Genomic DNA, 15,627 nt, shown 5'->3' with positions numbered 1-15,627 from the left:
AAAAATGGACATTCTGTTGTGTTACCACAAACGGGCGTATGATCAAATATGATCACACCATTTTTTTTACCACATCGTTCACTAATTTCTAGAAATCAAACGCAAACAACGTCTATATCACCATATAACACAACTATTCAGCTATATAATGTGTGAGTTTCATTGACTTACCATTGTGCATTTCGATGCTTTCTCCGTTTTTGTGGGACAAAGTAGGAGCGTAAATCAGCATTTTCTCATTCCGGAAGCACGCTGAAGTTTGAAACGCCCCAGACAACTTCCGATTGGTCAGATGCCATTGTGTCGCTATCCGTGACGTAGACTAACATCTGTTGATTGGCTGGGACAAATCCATGTGCTTACACGATCTCATACAAGGGAGGCAGAGGCTATTGAAAATGTTCGATTAAGTGATCAAATATGGTGCCTCGCCCTATAAAGGGTTAATTTGCACAATTACTGTTGCATTTTGTTTGTACTCATTTTAACACTAATAAAGAAATACATGTGAACTACATTCTGGTCATTATAGCACCTTTACCGTGCAGCTCGTAACAAATGAACACGTGAGAGCTAGCATATGCATAGCCGACGTGAGTTCAAACCATCGGCAGATTACACTCTACAAACTTACAATCACTGTCAAAAATAACGGATAATACTTCCAGAATAATCTCACAAAACAAAGTATACATACCGACGATGCTATGTCAGACATGAGAAGTAGACAGATGCGATTGAAGCGCCATGAAAATAAACTCGAGCAAACCGCTGAAATGCGCATGAAGTGCGTGAGTATTTACTTCCCACATTAGCACAGCGCGATCTTAAAGTGACCATGACCTAAATACAAACACATATGAAATGCATATTCCTGGAACACATTAGAACTCTGAAATGCTGACTAAAAGTAAAGCATGTTAATGTAACTTTAAACTTAATGCTTATTTAAGTTTTCTTACTCATAACAAAACACTCACACACAACAATGTTGCTTTAAGGTCACCATTCACCTGCAAACATCTCATTAGGATGATAAAAATACACAGAATTTAATGTTTATGGGACTCTTTCAGTTCTTGATTCAGTACCGAAGACCATCACCTTACAGCACATTTATTCCTCTAAAACATTGAAATGAAATCTTACTTTTAAAACTCTGTTAAAGATCAAATAGGCATCATTTTCATTATTAGAGCAGTTTAGTCATATCTGAGCCCTTTTAATGAAATCTCCCTCAGCCTTGCTCAAAAAATGCTAAATATATCCACCTTATTTTTGCCGTAAGAGTGGGCACAGCCATTTATAAAATTTTTGGGTCTGACTTCCGGACCCAAGCCTTTTTTAGCTGTACAAAACAGCAGATTGTTCTGTCTTACCATATTATTTTGATGTATTATCTTAAGTATGAACACACTGGTTTGTAGTGCAAATAATACCATTTACTGCACATTGTTATTCTTCTAGTTATTTCCCTATAGTGACTAATAAACCAGCAGTCTCACCCATAGGCTTACTTACATATTGAAGAATAAGGTGAATATGATTCCTAATTTGAAAATCAGTTCCCAGTGGAATTTAATAAGAATCTAAAAGATAACTGAATAAAATGGACTAATCTTTAATCCAATTAGGATCCTTCAGGATCTGAATTTCATTATGATGACATTCAATTAGCAATCTGATTAACAAACTCCTCAAGCATGCTGTTCTCTTCTAAATGGAAGTGTGAATATCAGGCTCATATCATGACTGAATTTTTCATCCCTGTCAATCATAAGCTCATGTCTCAGATGCTGATTTCCAAAGGTAAGACACAACCCAACCCGTCTGTGCACGATCACTGTATATACACTAGTGCTGTGGGTGTCTGGCCTCCATCTTTTGGTGCTATGGTTGATGTTTCCTGAATGTTCAAACATTTTGCGTCTTCCTCACCAGAGTTTAACAAGAATGAAATAACTGCAGGCTTTACAAAAGGCATCTTACTAAAACCACTGGCATTACATTATCAGTTGCAAGCTCTTTGTTCCAGAGCATTTAAGGCTTTGTGTGCATGTTTGTGTGTATTTGTTGAGAGTGTTTAATGCATGGAAAAGCATGATTTTTGGAGAGGTCAAAGGTCAAGCTTTAGCGCATGCACAATTTTAAGGAATAGCTCACTCAAAAATTTAAATTTGCTCAACCTTAGGACATCTAAGATGTAGATGAGTTTGTTTCTTCATCAGAGCATTTAGAGAAATTTAGCATTACATGGGTGCGATCAGAATGAGAATCTGAACAGCTGATGAAAACATCACAGTAATCCACAAGTAATCTGCACCACTCCAATCCATCAATTGATGTCATGGTAAGTGAAAAGCTGTGAAACAATTACATCAGTAAGCTGTTTTTTAACTTCAAACCATTGATTCCAGCTAAAATAGTACAAGTCCTCTATCCATAATATTTTTTTTCCAGTGAAAAACTCACTTCGTCTGAATTAGGGAGAAATATGTACACATGAAACACCACATTCAAGCTAAAACAGTTCAAAACAATTGTAAACAGATATGTCGGTGTATTTTAATGTGATAGGACAAGTAGGGATTTTTCACTGGAGGTGATGGAGATATAGATTTGGACTTGTTTTTTGGCCAAAAGTGATTGTTTAAAGTTAAAACACCTTAATGATGGGTTTCTTTCTTACAGACACTCAGCTTTTCACTTCATAAGATGTTGACTGATGGACTGGAGTCGTGTGGATTAGCTGTAAATTATTATGTAGTTTTTATCAGCTGTTTGGACTCTCATTCTGATGGCACCCATTTACTGCAGAGAATCCATTGGTGAGCATGTGATGTAATGTAATGCTAAATTTCTCCAAATCTGTTCTGATATAGAAATATTCTACATATTGAATTGCCTGAGTGGGAGTAGATTTTCAGAAATCAGTTAGTTCAGAGGTCAGTTGTTAAAGTTTAAACAAATCAAAGTTAACAAATGCACTTCATGCTGTTTCTTTTTTTGTTTTAACAAAGATGGTTTTATTTAATTTGATATAACTGTTTCATTTTGTTGTGTGAACTGGTATATTCAGAGCTGATTTAAACTAATCAGAGCTTTTTTACATTTTTAACAAAACGTTATTTTGTTTGTTTATTTCGCCTTTTGCATTAGCATGTCGTCGTAATATGAAAGTTTGGCCCTATAATATAGGTCAAACCAGTACACACACACACACACACACAAACAAACACACAGTTCCTAGTAGAGCTCAATAATGTTTGTATAGAGTAAACTCTATATGTAGAATATAATTGATTAAAAAATCAAACCCATATAGTCTGTTTAACAAAAATATTTGCATTTTTCAATGGCAACATTTAAGTCTACAGTTGAGAACAATCTATAAATAGTTGATTTTTTCTGAAATATTGGTAATCTTCATGGCTCAAAATTTGAAGGAATATTAGCCGTAGATATTAACATGTTTTACAAAATATCCAAGGCATTTCTACGGAAGAGGATTAGGGCCACGCAATAAAAAAAATTATAACCATCTCGAGATTAAAGTCGTTAAATTGCGAGAAAAAAAGTCGAGATTAAATGTTGAGATTAAAGTTGTTAAATTGCGAGAAAAAGGTCATTAAATTGCGAGAAAAAAGTCGTTAATTTGCGAGAAAAATAAGTCGTTAATTTGCCAGAAAAAAGTCCTTAAATTGCGAGATTAAAGTCATTATAATACGAGATTAAAGTCATTAATTTGCGAGAAAAAGTCGTTAAATTGCGAGAAAAAAGTCGTTAATTTGCGAGAAAAAAAGTCGTTAATTTGCGAGAAAAAAGTTGTTAATTTGCGAGAAAAAAAGTCGTTAATTTGCGAGAAAAAAAGTCGTTAAATTGTGAGAATGAACACACTGTCATGTTCATTTCATCTGGTCGGACAGAGTCAAGCAGTGTCTGCAGTGGCGTAGTTTGTAGAGAAATGCACACAGATGTAGCACATGATACGATCAACTGGGGTTCAAACCTGACTTTAGCAGAACTCGCTTCTCTTCCTTTTCTCATCACATCACATCTGAAAAGTGGGAATCAACTGCTTAACCAGCGTTTATTAATAATGTATTAGGCATCAGGTATACGGCGTAGGCCTGTACCCACTTCTTTATCAGTCAGCTTTGTCTAGCCACTTCTAAATCCCCTCTGATGCGCATCATTCAGTAGTACCCTGCATTAGCCAAAATCATGAGAGTCCACCACATCCAGTCATATGTGAATAAATAAAACCCAGTAAAGACAGCGATGATGCGGTCAGGACCGTGGTACCGGCTTCCTTTGAAATATGTTTGCCTGATGTGCCGCCGTCCAGATACTAATAAAATAATAATTATTATTGATTATCCTACTGATTTGAATCAGTACACAATAACGAAAACAATACCTTACAAATACAAAGAAGCTGTTTTTACGATCCGATATTTCCTAAACCAGTGAACCCCTGTAAACGTTTCAGTCCAAGGATCCAAGAAAAACGAATTTGTTCAAATAGTAAGTTCAAAACCGAGAAATACAGAGTAAACCTGAACGATTTAATCAGAGATTGTGGAGAGTCACGTCTAGAAGTCCAGCCGGCTTCGTTTGAAATAGGCTATAGGCTATATGTTTAATAAATGCGCCTGATGCGCCCCAGTAGTGGTAAAATAATGATTATTATTGATTACTAATTTGAATCAGATTACGTTATAACAAAAACAATAGGTTAAAATGAAAAGAAGCTGTTTTTACGATCTGAAATTTCTTAAAAGCGGGGAACCCCTGTAAACGTTTCATTCCAAGCAGCCAATGCGTTCAAACGGCTGTAATACAGAGAAAAATACAGAGTCACGTCCAGATGTCAGTTTTGTAGCACATCTCTAAACATCCTGTTGTCGTCAATTAGTTTAGCCTATACATATCACCAGGGCCAGATTAACACTTTGTTGTACCCTGGGCAACAATATTCAAGGGCCCCATCATCACGACCCCAGGATCACCATAATATGGTCAAATATAGAATATATTACTGTAATATACAGTATATATACTCAATACTTCAAATCCTAACTGTCATCATATTTTGACTTACAAATATTTAAATGCTCATAGAACTACAAATGCACTACTATGCCCCCTATCAAAGATATTCACTCACATATGATGCTATGAAAACAAAACACATCAGCATCTGTACAGTATAATCTGGTAAAATTGACCCACTACATTGAGAGGGAGGGAAGTATCCTCCATTTTCACAAAAAAATGAATAGCTAAGCAACCACTTTCAAACCATTTGCCAGTAGCCAACGTTACTTTTATTCCCGGTACTTTAGCCTACTTTGTGTAAAAACGAAAACATTTATTTCAGTGAAAAATAAGTCCAAAACTCTCTATTTTAATATTTTGAACAATCTTTTGCTTTTTTTTTTTTTAATTTTTCTGATAATCAAATGAAAGCATAAACATTTATTTATTTTTAATCAAATGAAAAATAAACCCTTTTAATTTTTGGCAAACAAACAGAGGTTTACTGTTAAAATCAATACATGGAAGAAAAATAATATTCAGTTTAAAACGTTTAAATAATAATTGTAGTATTTTTTCTACAATTAAGTGGTTAATCTTGTTGTAATATTTATTTTTTTATCATATATATTGTTTTATGTAAATTATTTAAATAGGAATATATAAACACCTACATTATACTGTACAAAAGGAATACAAGACTAATATTGTTGTTACATGTTGAACCGTACTTTTATTTTGACAGGTTGCCGTGAAGTTTCTGTGTGTACAGTATGATATGATGCTAGTTTTCTTAAATGAAACGGTAAAAGTGACACTCACAGCAGTTTTGGAGATTGAGTTTATCTGTTCATGTGAGGTGCAAATGCAAAAAATTACCGTGAGCGTCACACGTGCTTCAGTATGCGCGTAGTAAAAAAAAAAAAAAAAAAAACGCGTCTCCACCATTCATATTAAAACGGTCTTTTTGCATTTCAGTTTTCACAGACACTAGTCCATATCGCGATTTGAATTAAGTGACAGACCAACTTTTGATTTATTAACCCAAAAATCGACGAATTCCGTGGTATAGGCCTATGTCTCACTTCCTGCTTCCGGAACGCGGAGTAGGGTAATAGAACTTCCGGTCATTGCTAGTAACGCTACTGCAACGATAACAACAATGGCAGCAGTTGTTCTTGAAGCGTACCAGGTTGCTCTACGACGAAACACTATGCAAGTCTTGGGTGAGATTAATAAAGAGAGATGAGGGGCCTTCTTTTAATATTCTCCGGGGCAGCACTTTCGTTTGCAGTTTGCATTTCAACAAGGAGAGCATCTACGTCTCGCAAAGTGGTCGGAAGAAACTTAAAATACTACACCAACCCGGTTTCCCTGGAATAACTGGGGGGACGATCAGCCCCATCTATGTATTCCCACAAATGATTGTAAATAAAACAAAATTCGATTAATTAAAAAGGATGTTTTATCTGACACATGTATTACACTTATCTCTGCTATATAAATACACTTGACTTTGACATTCAATAATATCACGTTAAGCGTTTTCTCCCTCATAGAAGCCCATTATAAGGAAACAGCTTAACGTGGTTGAACATAATGTTACCTCAACAGCGATCAGGAAAGACCGAACTTCTGTTAAATTTTACTTATAATAAATACTTGCTGCTGTCAAAAGAACGAGCTCTTATTCAGCATACAGCATGATCGCCCCCCCATAGAAGTCCATTATAACAGTGATTCTCAACTCCAGTCCTCGGGGCCCACTGCTCTGCACATTTTGTATGTTTCTGAAGCTGACACACTCAGTTCAGTTCATGGATCTTTCTGCTAACGAGCTGATTATCTGAATCAGGTGTGTTAAATGAAGGAGACATACAAAATGTGCAGAGCAGTGGGCCTCGAGGACTTGAGTTGAGAATCACTGCATTATAACAAACCATGTTATGCTTTTTCCTTAATGGAGTTATATAGGGATAAAACGCTTAACGTGATGATATTCACTTTAATGATATTTCATTCGTTTGACAGCAGCAAGTATTTATTATAACTGAAATTTAACAGAAGTTTGTTTTCCCTAGTCGTTGTTAAGATACGTTAAACCACGTTACGCTGTTTCCTTATAACGGGCTTCTATGAGGGAGAAAACGCTTAACGTGATATTATTCACTTTACCTGTCGAATAAGGACTCGTTCTTTAGATAGTAGTTAGTGTTTGTTCCAAGTAAGGTTTGACAGAAATGTGGGGTTTCCTGGTAGTTTTTTACGTACATTAAGCCACGTTAAGCGTTTTAGAACGTCCCTAAAAAGCTAACCGGAACTGCCGTCTCCCCACTCAGAGACGTTCAATTGTAGCGTGACATAGGCCTATTCCGCGCTATAGACCTTTTTCCTGAGTAAACAATGAGCGCCGCCATTACGAATTCTAACGTCAGATTGAATGCTTTTCTGTTCCGGTTTCCATAGGAACCCATTCAAATAGCGTCCATCTGTTTTTAATGTAGCTACCTTCCGCTGCTTCGTGTCATCTACACACTTATTAAAGTGAGGCACTGACAAATGACGGTCATTGCGACATTGCCAAGTGATGGCGCTATGGAGCCATGTGCTTTTTAAAAACATTTTAAATAGGTTTAACATTAGTTTATTAGCTCGGAATATAATAATTTGACTAGAAACAATGCAGACCGGAAATGCAAAGCATTCTTTCAGTTAAGAGTCGGACTTACTTCTGCGTTCAGGAAAAAGGTCTATAGTAAATTCCGTATTTATGAATGGAGTGCGCGATCCCGTCCGTGTTTTCGCGGAGGAGACATTGTAAACGCGCGACTATGTAGAAACAGAAATGACATACCTTCGTGTAAATAAGATAAATAACATAAGGCAATTTATTTTGCTCGTGCCCTTGCTGTCCTGGGCCCTTTAGATGTCATGGGCCCCTGGGCAATTGCCCAGTTGCCCGTATGGTTAATCCGGGCTTGCATATCACTATTTTCACTGTAAATAGCATCTGTGGCGGGTGCAAATCTGGACGTGAACCAAATAGGCTACGGCTCGTTGCTGAATTTCAAATGGACCGCATCTTGTCTTGGAATGTAGGCAATTATAAGTGGCCCACGGTCATAATATACAAATCATGAAGTTTCACGATGTCAACACAAGGTGACAGCCAGATCATGTATCAGTAAAACCCGAGTGACAACAATTTACTAACTCAGGAGCTACTGTCAGGACTTAAGCGCACAGCAGAAAAGCGCTACTTGTGTGAAGCCGCTGCACGGACCGTTATATTCTTAGCTCTGCCTAAAGACTCGATCAGATGACCACTAAACAGCACTGTGAGAAGCAGAGCTCTGCGATACAAACCACAGATTCTGCTGTGATTTCAACTAGTTTTAGGGCAGATGAAAAAGGGCTGCCATTCTCAACAACACTGACGCGGAAAACAGCAGAAACACTGCGACAGCAAGAATCTTTTTAAACGCACAAATTGAAAGCTATTTACAATGGATTTGCTTAAACCTACCCCTTATTAATACATTATAATTAAACGCTGGTTAAGCAGTTGATTCCCACTTTTCAGATGTGATGTGATGAGAAAAGGAAGAGAAGCGAGTTCTGCTAAAGTCAGGTTTGAACCCCAGTTGATCGTATCATGTGCTACATCTGTGTGCATTTCTCTACAAACTACGCCACTGCAGACACTGCTTGACTCTGTCCGACCAGATGAAATGAACATGACAGTGTGTTCATTCTCACAATTTAACGACTTTTTTTCTCGCAATTTAACGACTTTTTTTCTCGCAATTTAACGACTTTTTTTCTCGCAATTTAACAACTTTTTTTCTCGCAAATTAACAACTTTTTTCTCGCAATTTAACGACTTTTTTTTCTCGCAAATTAACAACTTTTTTCTCGCAAATTAACGACTTTTTTCTCGCAATTTAACGACTTTTTTCTCGCAAATTAATGACTTTAATCTCGTATTATAATGACTTTAATCTCGCAATTTAAGGACTTTTCTGGCAAATTAACGACTTATTTTTCTCGCAAATTAACGACTTTTTTCTCGCAATTTAATGACTTTTTTCTCGCAATTTAACAACTTTAATCTCAACAAGTAATCTCGACTTTTTTTCTCGCAATTTAACGACTTTAATCTCGAGATGGTTATAATTTTTTTATTGCGTGGCCCTAATCCTCTTCCGTACATTTCAACAAAAAATGTCAACCAAAAAAAAAAAAAAATTAAATTAAATTAAAATTAGAGTAACCACTGTAGCACGAAAGAAGATTACAACTAAAATTTTTGAGAGTTACAGCTGTCAGAAATTAGTAGGAAGTGTTGAGGCCTTTGCTTTGAATGACTTAAGCTAAGGGTGGGCAATATGGCAAAAATATCATATCACGATTTTTTTTTCAGAAATATCACGATTTTATCACGATTCTTTGTCATGTTGGTTTTGCTATTTTACAAGTCTGAGCAGTACAGCCAAACATATTTCACTATTTTAAAACCAAAACCCCAAGGTAACAAAATATAAAATAAAAAGAATGGCAGATATTTAGGCCAAAGTGAGTGAACATAAAAATCTTTGCCATTATTTTATCTTTGTTATTAAAAAATAAGAACAAAGATATGCTACATGTTACAAATACACATAATATACAAATAAAACAAATAGTGCTTTAATTTTCAGGTACAGTAGGTGTATTTATCAGTAGCATTCAAGAAATTGAATGAACAAATATAAAAAATAAAACTCTATATATGTCACAATCTGGCTGGTTGAGGAGTGGAGAAGAACCGGAGTAAATGAATATAAAGTTTATTAAATGAAACACTGAATATACAAACAAACCAAAACCAGGAGCATAAACAGAGAACATGTAACGTTATCGACGGACAAAGGGTAGTGAGCAGACACAGACTTAAATACACAAGACAGGGCGTGGTTACAAACGAGATAACAGGATGACGAGGGGGAAATACAAATATGGGCATGATCAAACCAAAAGGAACTAAACACTAGGGGGAGACAAGGACTAAACCATTTACATGAGAAACATGGGGGGAAACACTGGGAAAACAGAACAGAAACAGACTAAAACCTGACATTACCCCCCACCCCTCCCCGGAGGCGCGTCTCACGCCTAATAACATCCATGGGGAGGGAGGGTGGGCGCCCTGGAGACCGCTAAGCAGGAACACAGGGGACACAGGAAACAGGGGAGGTCTCCAGGGCGGATCAGGGAGCTCAGGAGGCCATGGCGGGTCAAACAGTCCATGAGGCCATGGTGGATCTGGGGGCTCAGGAGGCCATGGCCATGTAAACAGTCCAGCAGGCCATGGCGGATCTGGGGGCTCAGGAAGCCATGGCCGAGTAAACAGTCCAGGTGGCCATGGCGGATCTGGGGGCTCAGGAAGCCATGGCCGAGTAAACAGTCCAGGTGGCCATGGCAGATCTGGGGGCTTAGGAAGCCATGGCCGAGTAAACAGTCCAGGTGGCCATGGCAGATCTGGGGGCTCAGGAGGCCATGGCCGAGTAAACAGTCCAGGTGGCCATGGCCGAGTAAACAGTCCAGGTGGCCATGGCTGGGTAAACAGTCCAGGTGGCCATGGCCGAGTAAACAGTCCAGATGGCCATGGCTGTGTAAACAGTCCAGGTGGCCATGGCTGATCAGGGGAGTAGCCCCCCCAAATAAAATTTCTTGGGGGAATTTAGGGCATAGTCCACCCAGGAGAGCACGGAAGGGCGTGCTGGAGAAAGCGCCGGCTCTGGAGGGTGCGCTGGAGGCGACACCGGTTCTGGAGGGTGCGCAGGAGAGAGCTCCGGCTCTGGAGGGCGCGCAGGAGAGAGCTCCGGCTCTGGAGGGCGCGCAGGAGAGAGCTCCGGCTCTGGAGGGCGCGCAGGAGAGAGCTCCGGCTCTGGAGGGCGCTCTTGAGGAGTGGGCTCTGGAGGACTGGACGACCCCAGAGGAGACTCTGAATGAGCAGGCTCTGGGCGAGCGGTCACTGGAGGGCGCTCTGGCGGCGAGGTCACTGGAGGGTGCTCTGGCAGCGCGGTCACTTGAGGACTGGGCAGAACCAGCAGAGACTCTGGGAGGCTCGGCGAGACCAGCGGAGGCTCTGGGAGGTTGGGCGAGACCAGCGGAGGCTCTGGGAGGCTGGGCGGAACCAGCGGAGATTCTGACTTGGCAGTAGCCATCTTGGGTGCAGATTCAGGCTTGGCGGCCATCTTGGCCAGGGACTCAGGAACAACGGCCATCTTGGCCAGGGATTCAGGCTTGGCGGCCATCTTGGCCGGGAACTCAGGAATGGCGGCCATCTTGGCCGGGAACTCAGGAACAGCGGCCATCTCGGCCAGGGATTCAGGCTTGGCGGCCATCTTGGCCGGGAACTCAGGAACAGAGGCCATCTTGGGCGGGAACACAGGAACGGAGGCCATCTTGGCCGGGAACAAAGGAACGGAGGCCATCTTGGCCGGGAACTTAGGAACGGAGGCCATCTTGGCCGGGAACTCAGGAACGGAGGCCATCTTGGCCGGGAACTCAGGAACGGAGGCCATCTTGCGTGCAGACTCTGACGTGGCAGCCAGCTTGAGAACAGACTCTGTCATGGCAGCCATCTTGCTTGCAGACTCTGGCGTGGCAGCCATCTTGCTTGCAGACTCTGGCGTGGCAGCCATCTTGTGGGCAGATAGTAACATGGTGGCCATCTTGTGAGCTGACGCTGGCTTGGCGGCTGACGGGCTTGAACGCGGAGAGGAAGCCTGAGACACTGGGCTGAGGACCATCGTGGGGCTTAGGAGAACTTGGGGACACGTGGGAGGCAAGGAGGGAGTGAGGTCGCTGGAGTGATATGCAGAGGGCTCTGGCTGTTGGTGAGATGGGGTGTGACTGCATGTTTCCAGATGGGAGGAGGATTACCATCCTACACCATGACTTGGAACGGGGAACCACATAAATCAAGAACAAAATTTACAAAATCTGCTATGGGACGGTAGCAATCACTAGGAGTAATCAAATTAAACAAACTATCATCCTTGAGTCCCATCTGGAAACATGCGTTAACCATCTTGTCACTCCATCCCACCAGATGGTAAACGCTCAAAAACTCTTCCACATATTCCTCCAGCGAACGCTCACCTTGCTGGAGGTTCCAGAGTTGGTCCTCAGCCCGGTTCATCTTTTAGTTTGGTCCGTCACAATCTGGCTGGTTGAGGAGTGGAGATGGAGGAGGAGAACCGGAGTAAATGAATATATTAAAGTTTATTAAATGAAACACTGAATATACAAACAAACAAACAAACCAAAACCAGGAGCATAAACAGAGAAGTGAGCAGACACAGACTTAAATACACAAAAGACAGGGCGTGGTTACAAACGAGATAACAGGATGATGAGGGGAAAATACAAATATGGGCATGATCAAACCAAAAGGAACTAAACACTAGGGGGAGACAAGGACTAAACCATTTACATGAGAAACATGGGGGGAAAAACACTGGGAAAACAGAACAGAAACAGACTAAAACCTGACAATATACATAAATTATACATTGACTCTTATTAAAGCAACTGTATTAAAGTTCTTCAGTCAAGAGCAGTAAGAGATTTTCCTTTATGTTTTGTTTTATTAGCGTACCATCACCCAAAAATGACAATGTTTTTTTTAAGCGTAAAACAAGTTGAACATAAAACTTATTTTAAATAATGTGGGTATCCAAACAGTTGCTGGTCCCCAGTTACCCCAAGTCCCCAAGTGCTACTCTTATCCACATTCTTCAAAATATATTTTTTTGTGTTCAGCACAAGAAAACAATTAATAGAGATTTGGGACAACATGTGAATGACTACATTTTTGGGTGAACTGTCCCTTTAATGCAATTGGCAGCATGATTAGTCTGTGCTTTAAGAGCTGCAAGCATCTAATAAAGAGGCGTGCATCCGTTTTTCTCTCAACTGTTTACTTTCACTTTAGACATAACCAACTGTGTTTATATGTAATCCCTGTGTGTTTTTTACAGTATTAGCGAATCAGACGCTAAATATAGCTTAGTCCAATAATCAGGCGCTGTTTGACAGGCTTTTAGCGCCCGTGCTTCAGGTTTACACAGGTTTATGCTCCTCAGCAAAGGTGAGCTTAGCCTTTTGATTCTTTCTGCTGATGAGAGGTTTGGTTACTGCAGACTTCTCCTAAACATAATGAGACAGATCAATACCCTCTTCATGAATTATGAATTACAATGAATTAGTGTCATTGTAAACCTTCAATATTTGAGAAGTCACAGATTTGGAATGACCAACTTCTCTTGCAATGGTTAAAAGGGCCATCCCTCTGGCTTTTATCTGGACAACCTCCTGTCACAGGGTTTCAGTCACCTTAGAGCAACCTTACAATCTCAGTAAAAATGGGAGAAATGCTGCCAGTTAAAAAGGGTTTGTCAAATAATTAAGGAAATTAGCACCAGGTGCCAAATTAACACCAATAACTTGGAGGCATCTGCAAGTGTTCTCTAATTTTGATTTTTGAGTTCTTGTTTAAATATCTAATTTAAGTTTTTTATACAGTTTATACAGTTTTTTATACAGTTCTTCAGTTAATGCAGTTATGCAGTTAATTTATAAAATTTGCTTGAAAAACTGCATTTCTACTCCTGTTAGGATAACCTCAACTAGGAATTTAGGAAATTATAGGTTGTTCTCTAATTTTGATCTCCACTGTAGAATGATTATAGATATGCATACAGGTCCTTCTCAAAAAATTAGCATATTGTGATAAAGTTCATTATTTTCTGTAATGTACTGATAAACATTAGACTTTCATATATTTTAGATTCATTACACACAACTGAAGTAGTTCAAGCCTTTTATTGTTTTAATATTGATGATTTTGGCATACAGCTCATGAAAACCTAAAATTCCTATCTCAAAAAATTAGCATATCATGAAAAGGTTCTCTAAACGAGCTATTAACCTAATCATCTGAATCAACTAATTAACTCTAAACACCTGCAAAAGATTCCTGAGGCTTTTAAAAACTCCCAGCCTGGTTCATTACTCAAAACCGCAATCATGGGTAAGACTGCCGACCTGACTGCTGTCCAGAAGGCCATCATTGACACCCTCAAGCAAGAGGGTGAGACACAGAAAGAAATTTCTGAACGAATAGGCTGTTCCCAGAGTGCTGTATCAAGGCACCTCAGTGGGAAGTCTGTGGGAAGGAAAAAGTGTGGCAGAAAACGCTGCACAACGAGAAGAGGTGACCGGACCCTGAGGAAGATTGTGGAGAAGGACCGATTCCAGACCTTGGGGGACCTGCGGAAGCAGTGGACTGAGTCTGGAGTAGAAACATCCAGAGCCACCGTGTACAGGCGTGTGCAGGAAATGGGCTACAGGTGCCGCATTCCACAGGTCAAGCCACTTTTGAACCAGAAACAGCGGCAGAAGCGCCTGACCTGGGCTACAGAGAAGCAGCACTGGACTGTTGCTCAGTGGTCCAAAGTACTTTTTTCGGATAAAAGCAAATTTTGCATGTCATTCGGAAATCAAGGTGCCAGAGTCTGGAGGAAGACTGGGGAGAGGGAAATGCCAAAATGCCTGAAGTCCAGTGTCAAGTACCCATAAGTGCCATGTCAGCTGCTGGTGTTGGTCCACTGTGTTTTATCAAGGGCAGGGTCAATGCAGCTAGCTATCAGGAGATTTTGGAGCACTTCATGCTTCCATCTGCTGAAAAGCTTTGTGGAGATGAAGATTTCATTTTTCAGCACGACCTGGCACCTGCTCACAGTGCCAAAACCACTGGTAAATGGTTTACTGACCATGGTATTACTGTGCTCAATTGGCCTACCAACTCTCCTGACCTGAACCCCATAGAGAATCTGTGGGATATTGTGAAGAGAAAGTTGAGAGACGCAAGACCCAACACTCTGGATGAGCTTAAGGCCGCTATCGAAGCATCCTGGGCCTCCATAACACCTCAGCAGTGCCACAGGCTGATTGAAGCAGTCATTTCTGCAAAAGGATTCCCGACCAAGTACTGAGTGCATAACTGAACATAATTATTTGAAGGTTGACTTTTTTTGTATTAAAAACACTTTTCTTTTATTGGTCGGATGAAATATGCTAATTTTTTGAGATAGGAATTTTGGGTTTTCATGAGCTGTATGCCAAAATCATCAATATTAAAACAATAAAAGGCTTGAACTACTTCAGTTGTGTGTAATGAATCTAAAATATATGAAAGTCTAATGTTTATCAGTACATTACAGAAAATAATGAACTTTATCACAATATGCTAATTTTTTGAGAAGGACCTGTATATGTTCTGCTTTGAGAGTCATCAAAAGAGTAATTACACATTTGCTTATTTCCAAAAATAGAAACAAATGCATAAACGGGTTAATTGTGAAAGAGATGTTTAGTATTATTTAATATTTAAATTGTTTAAATATGACATATTTAAATAGTAAATAATTTGAACATTAATTATTTAGTTATTAATTACAATGATCAATGAAATATTTGAATCAGTTGACAGAACTAATAAATCAATAACTTTGCTTTAACTTTTGATTGTAAAGA

The 15,627-nt window shown here is 39.7% G+C and overlaps 1 protein-coding gene across 5 annotated transcripts in view; it reads left to right on the top strand.

Moving 5' to 3' along the window:
- Nucleotides 1-15,627, top strand: part of slc4a10a (solute carrier family 4 member 10a) — a 101,042-nt gene that overhangs the window by 83,531 nt on the left and 1,884 nt on the right. For 2 of the 5 annotated variants that reach the window (XR_012340748.1, XM_073825455.1), the window contains exon 23: nt 1,782-1,809. The exons of the other annotated variants lie outside the window; for them this stretch is intronic. Coding sequence is in view for 1 of the 2 variants with exons in the window: in XM_073825455.1 (XP_073681556.1) it covers nt 1,782-1,800 (19 nt within the window). In the remaining variant the exon portion in view is untranslated. The remainder of the gene's footprint in view (nt 1-1,781; nt 1,810-15,627) is intronic. 5 annotated transcript variants of the gene reach the window in all.

Source organism: Garra rufa, chromosome 20, assembly GCF_049309525.1.
Source record: "Garra rufa chromosome 20, GarRuf1.0, whole genome shotgun sequence".
In the NCBI taxonomy this organism is placed as follows: Eukaryota; Metazoa; Chordata; class Actinopteri; order Cypriniformes; family Cyprinidae; genus Garra; species Garra rufa.
This window is presented reverse-complemented; position numbering and strand designations above follow the sequence as displayed.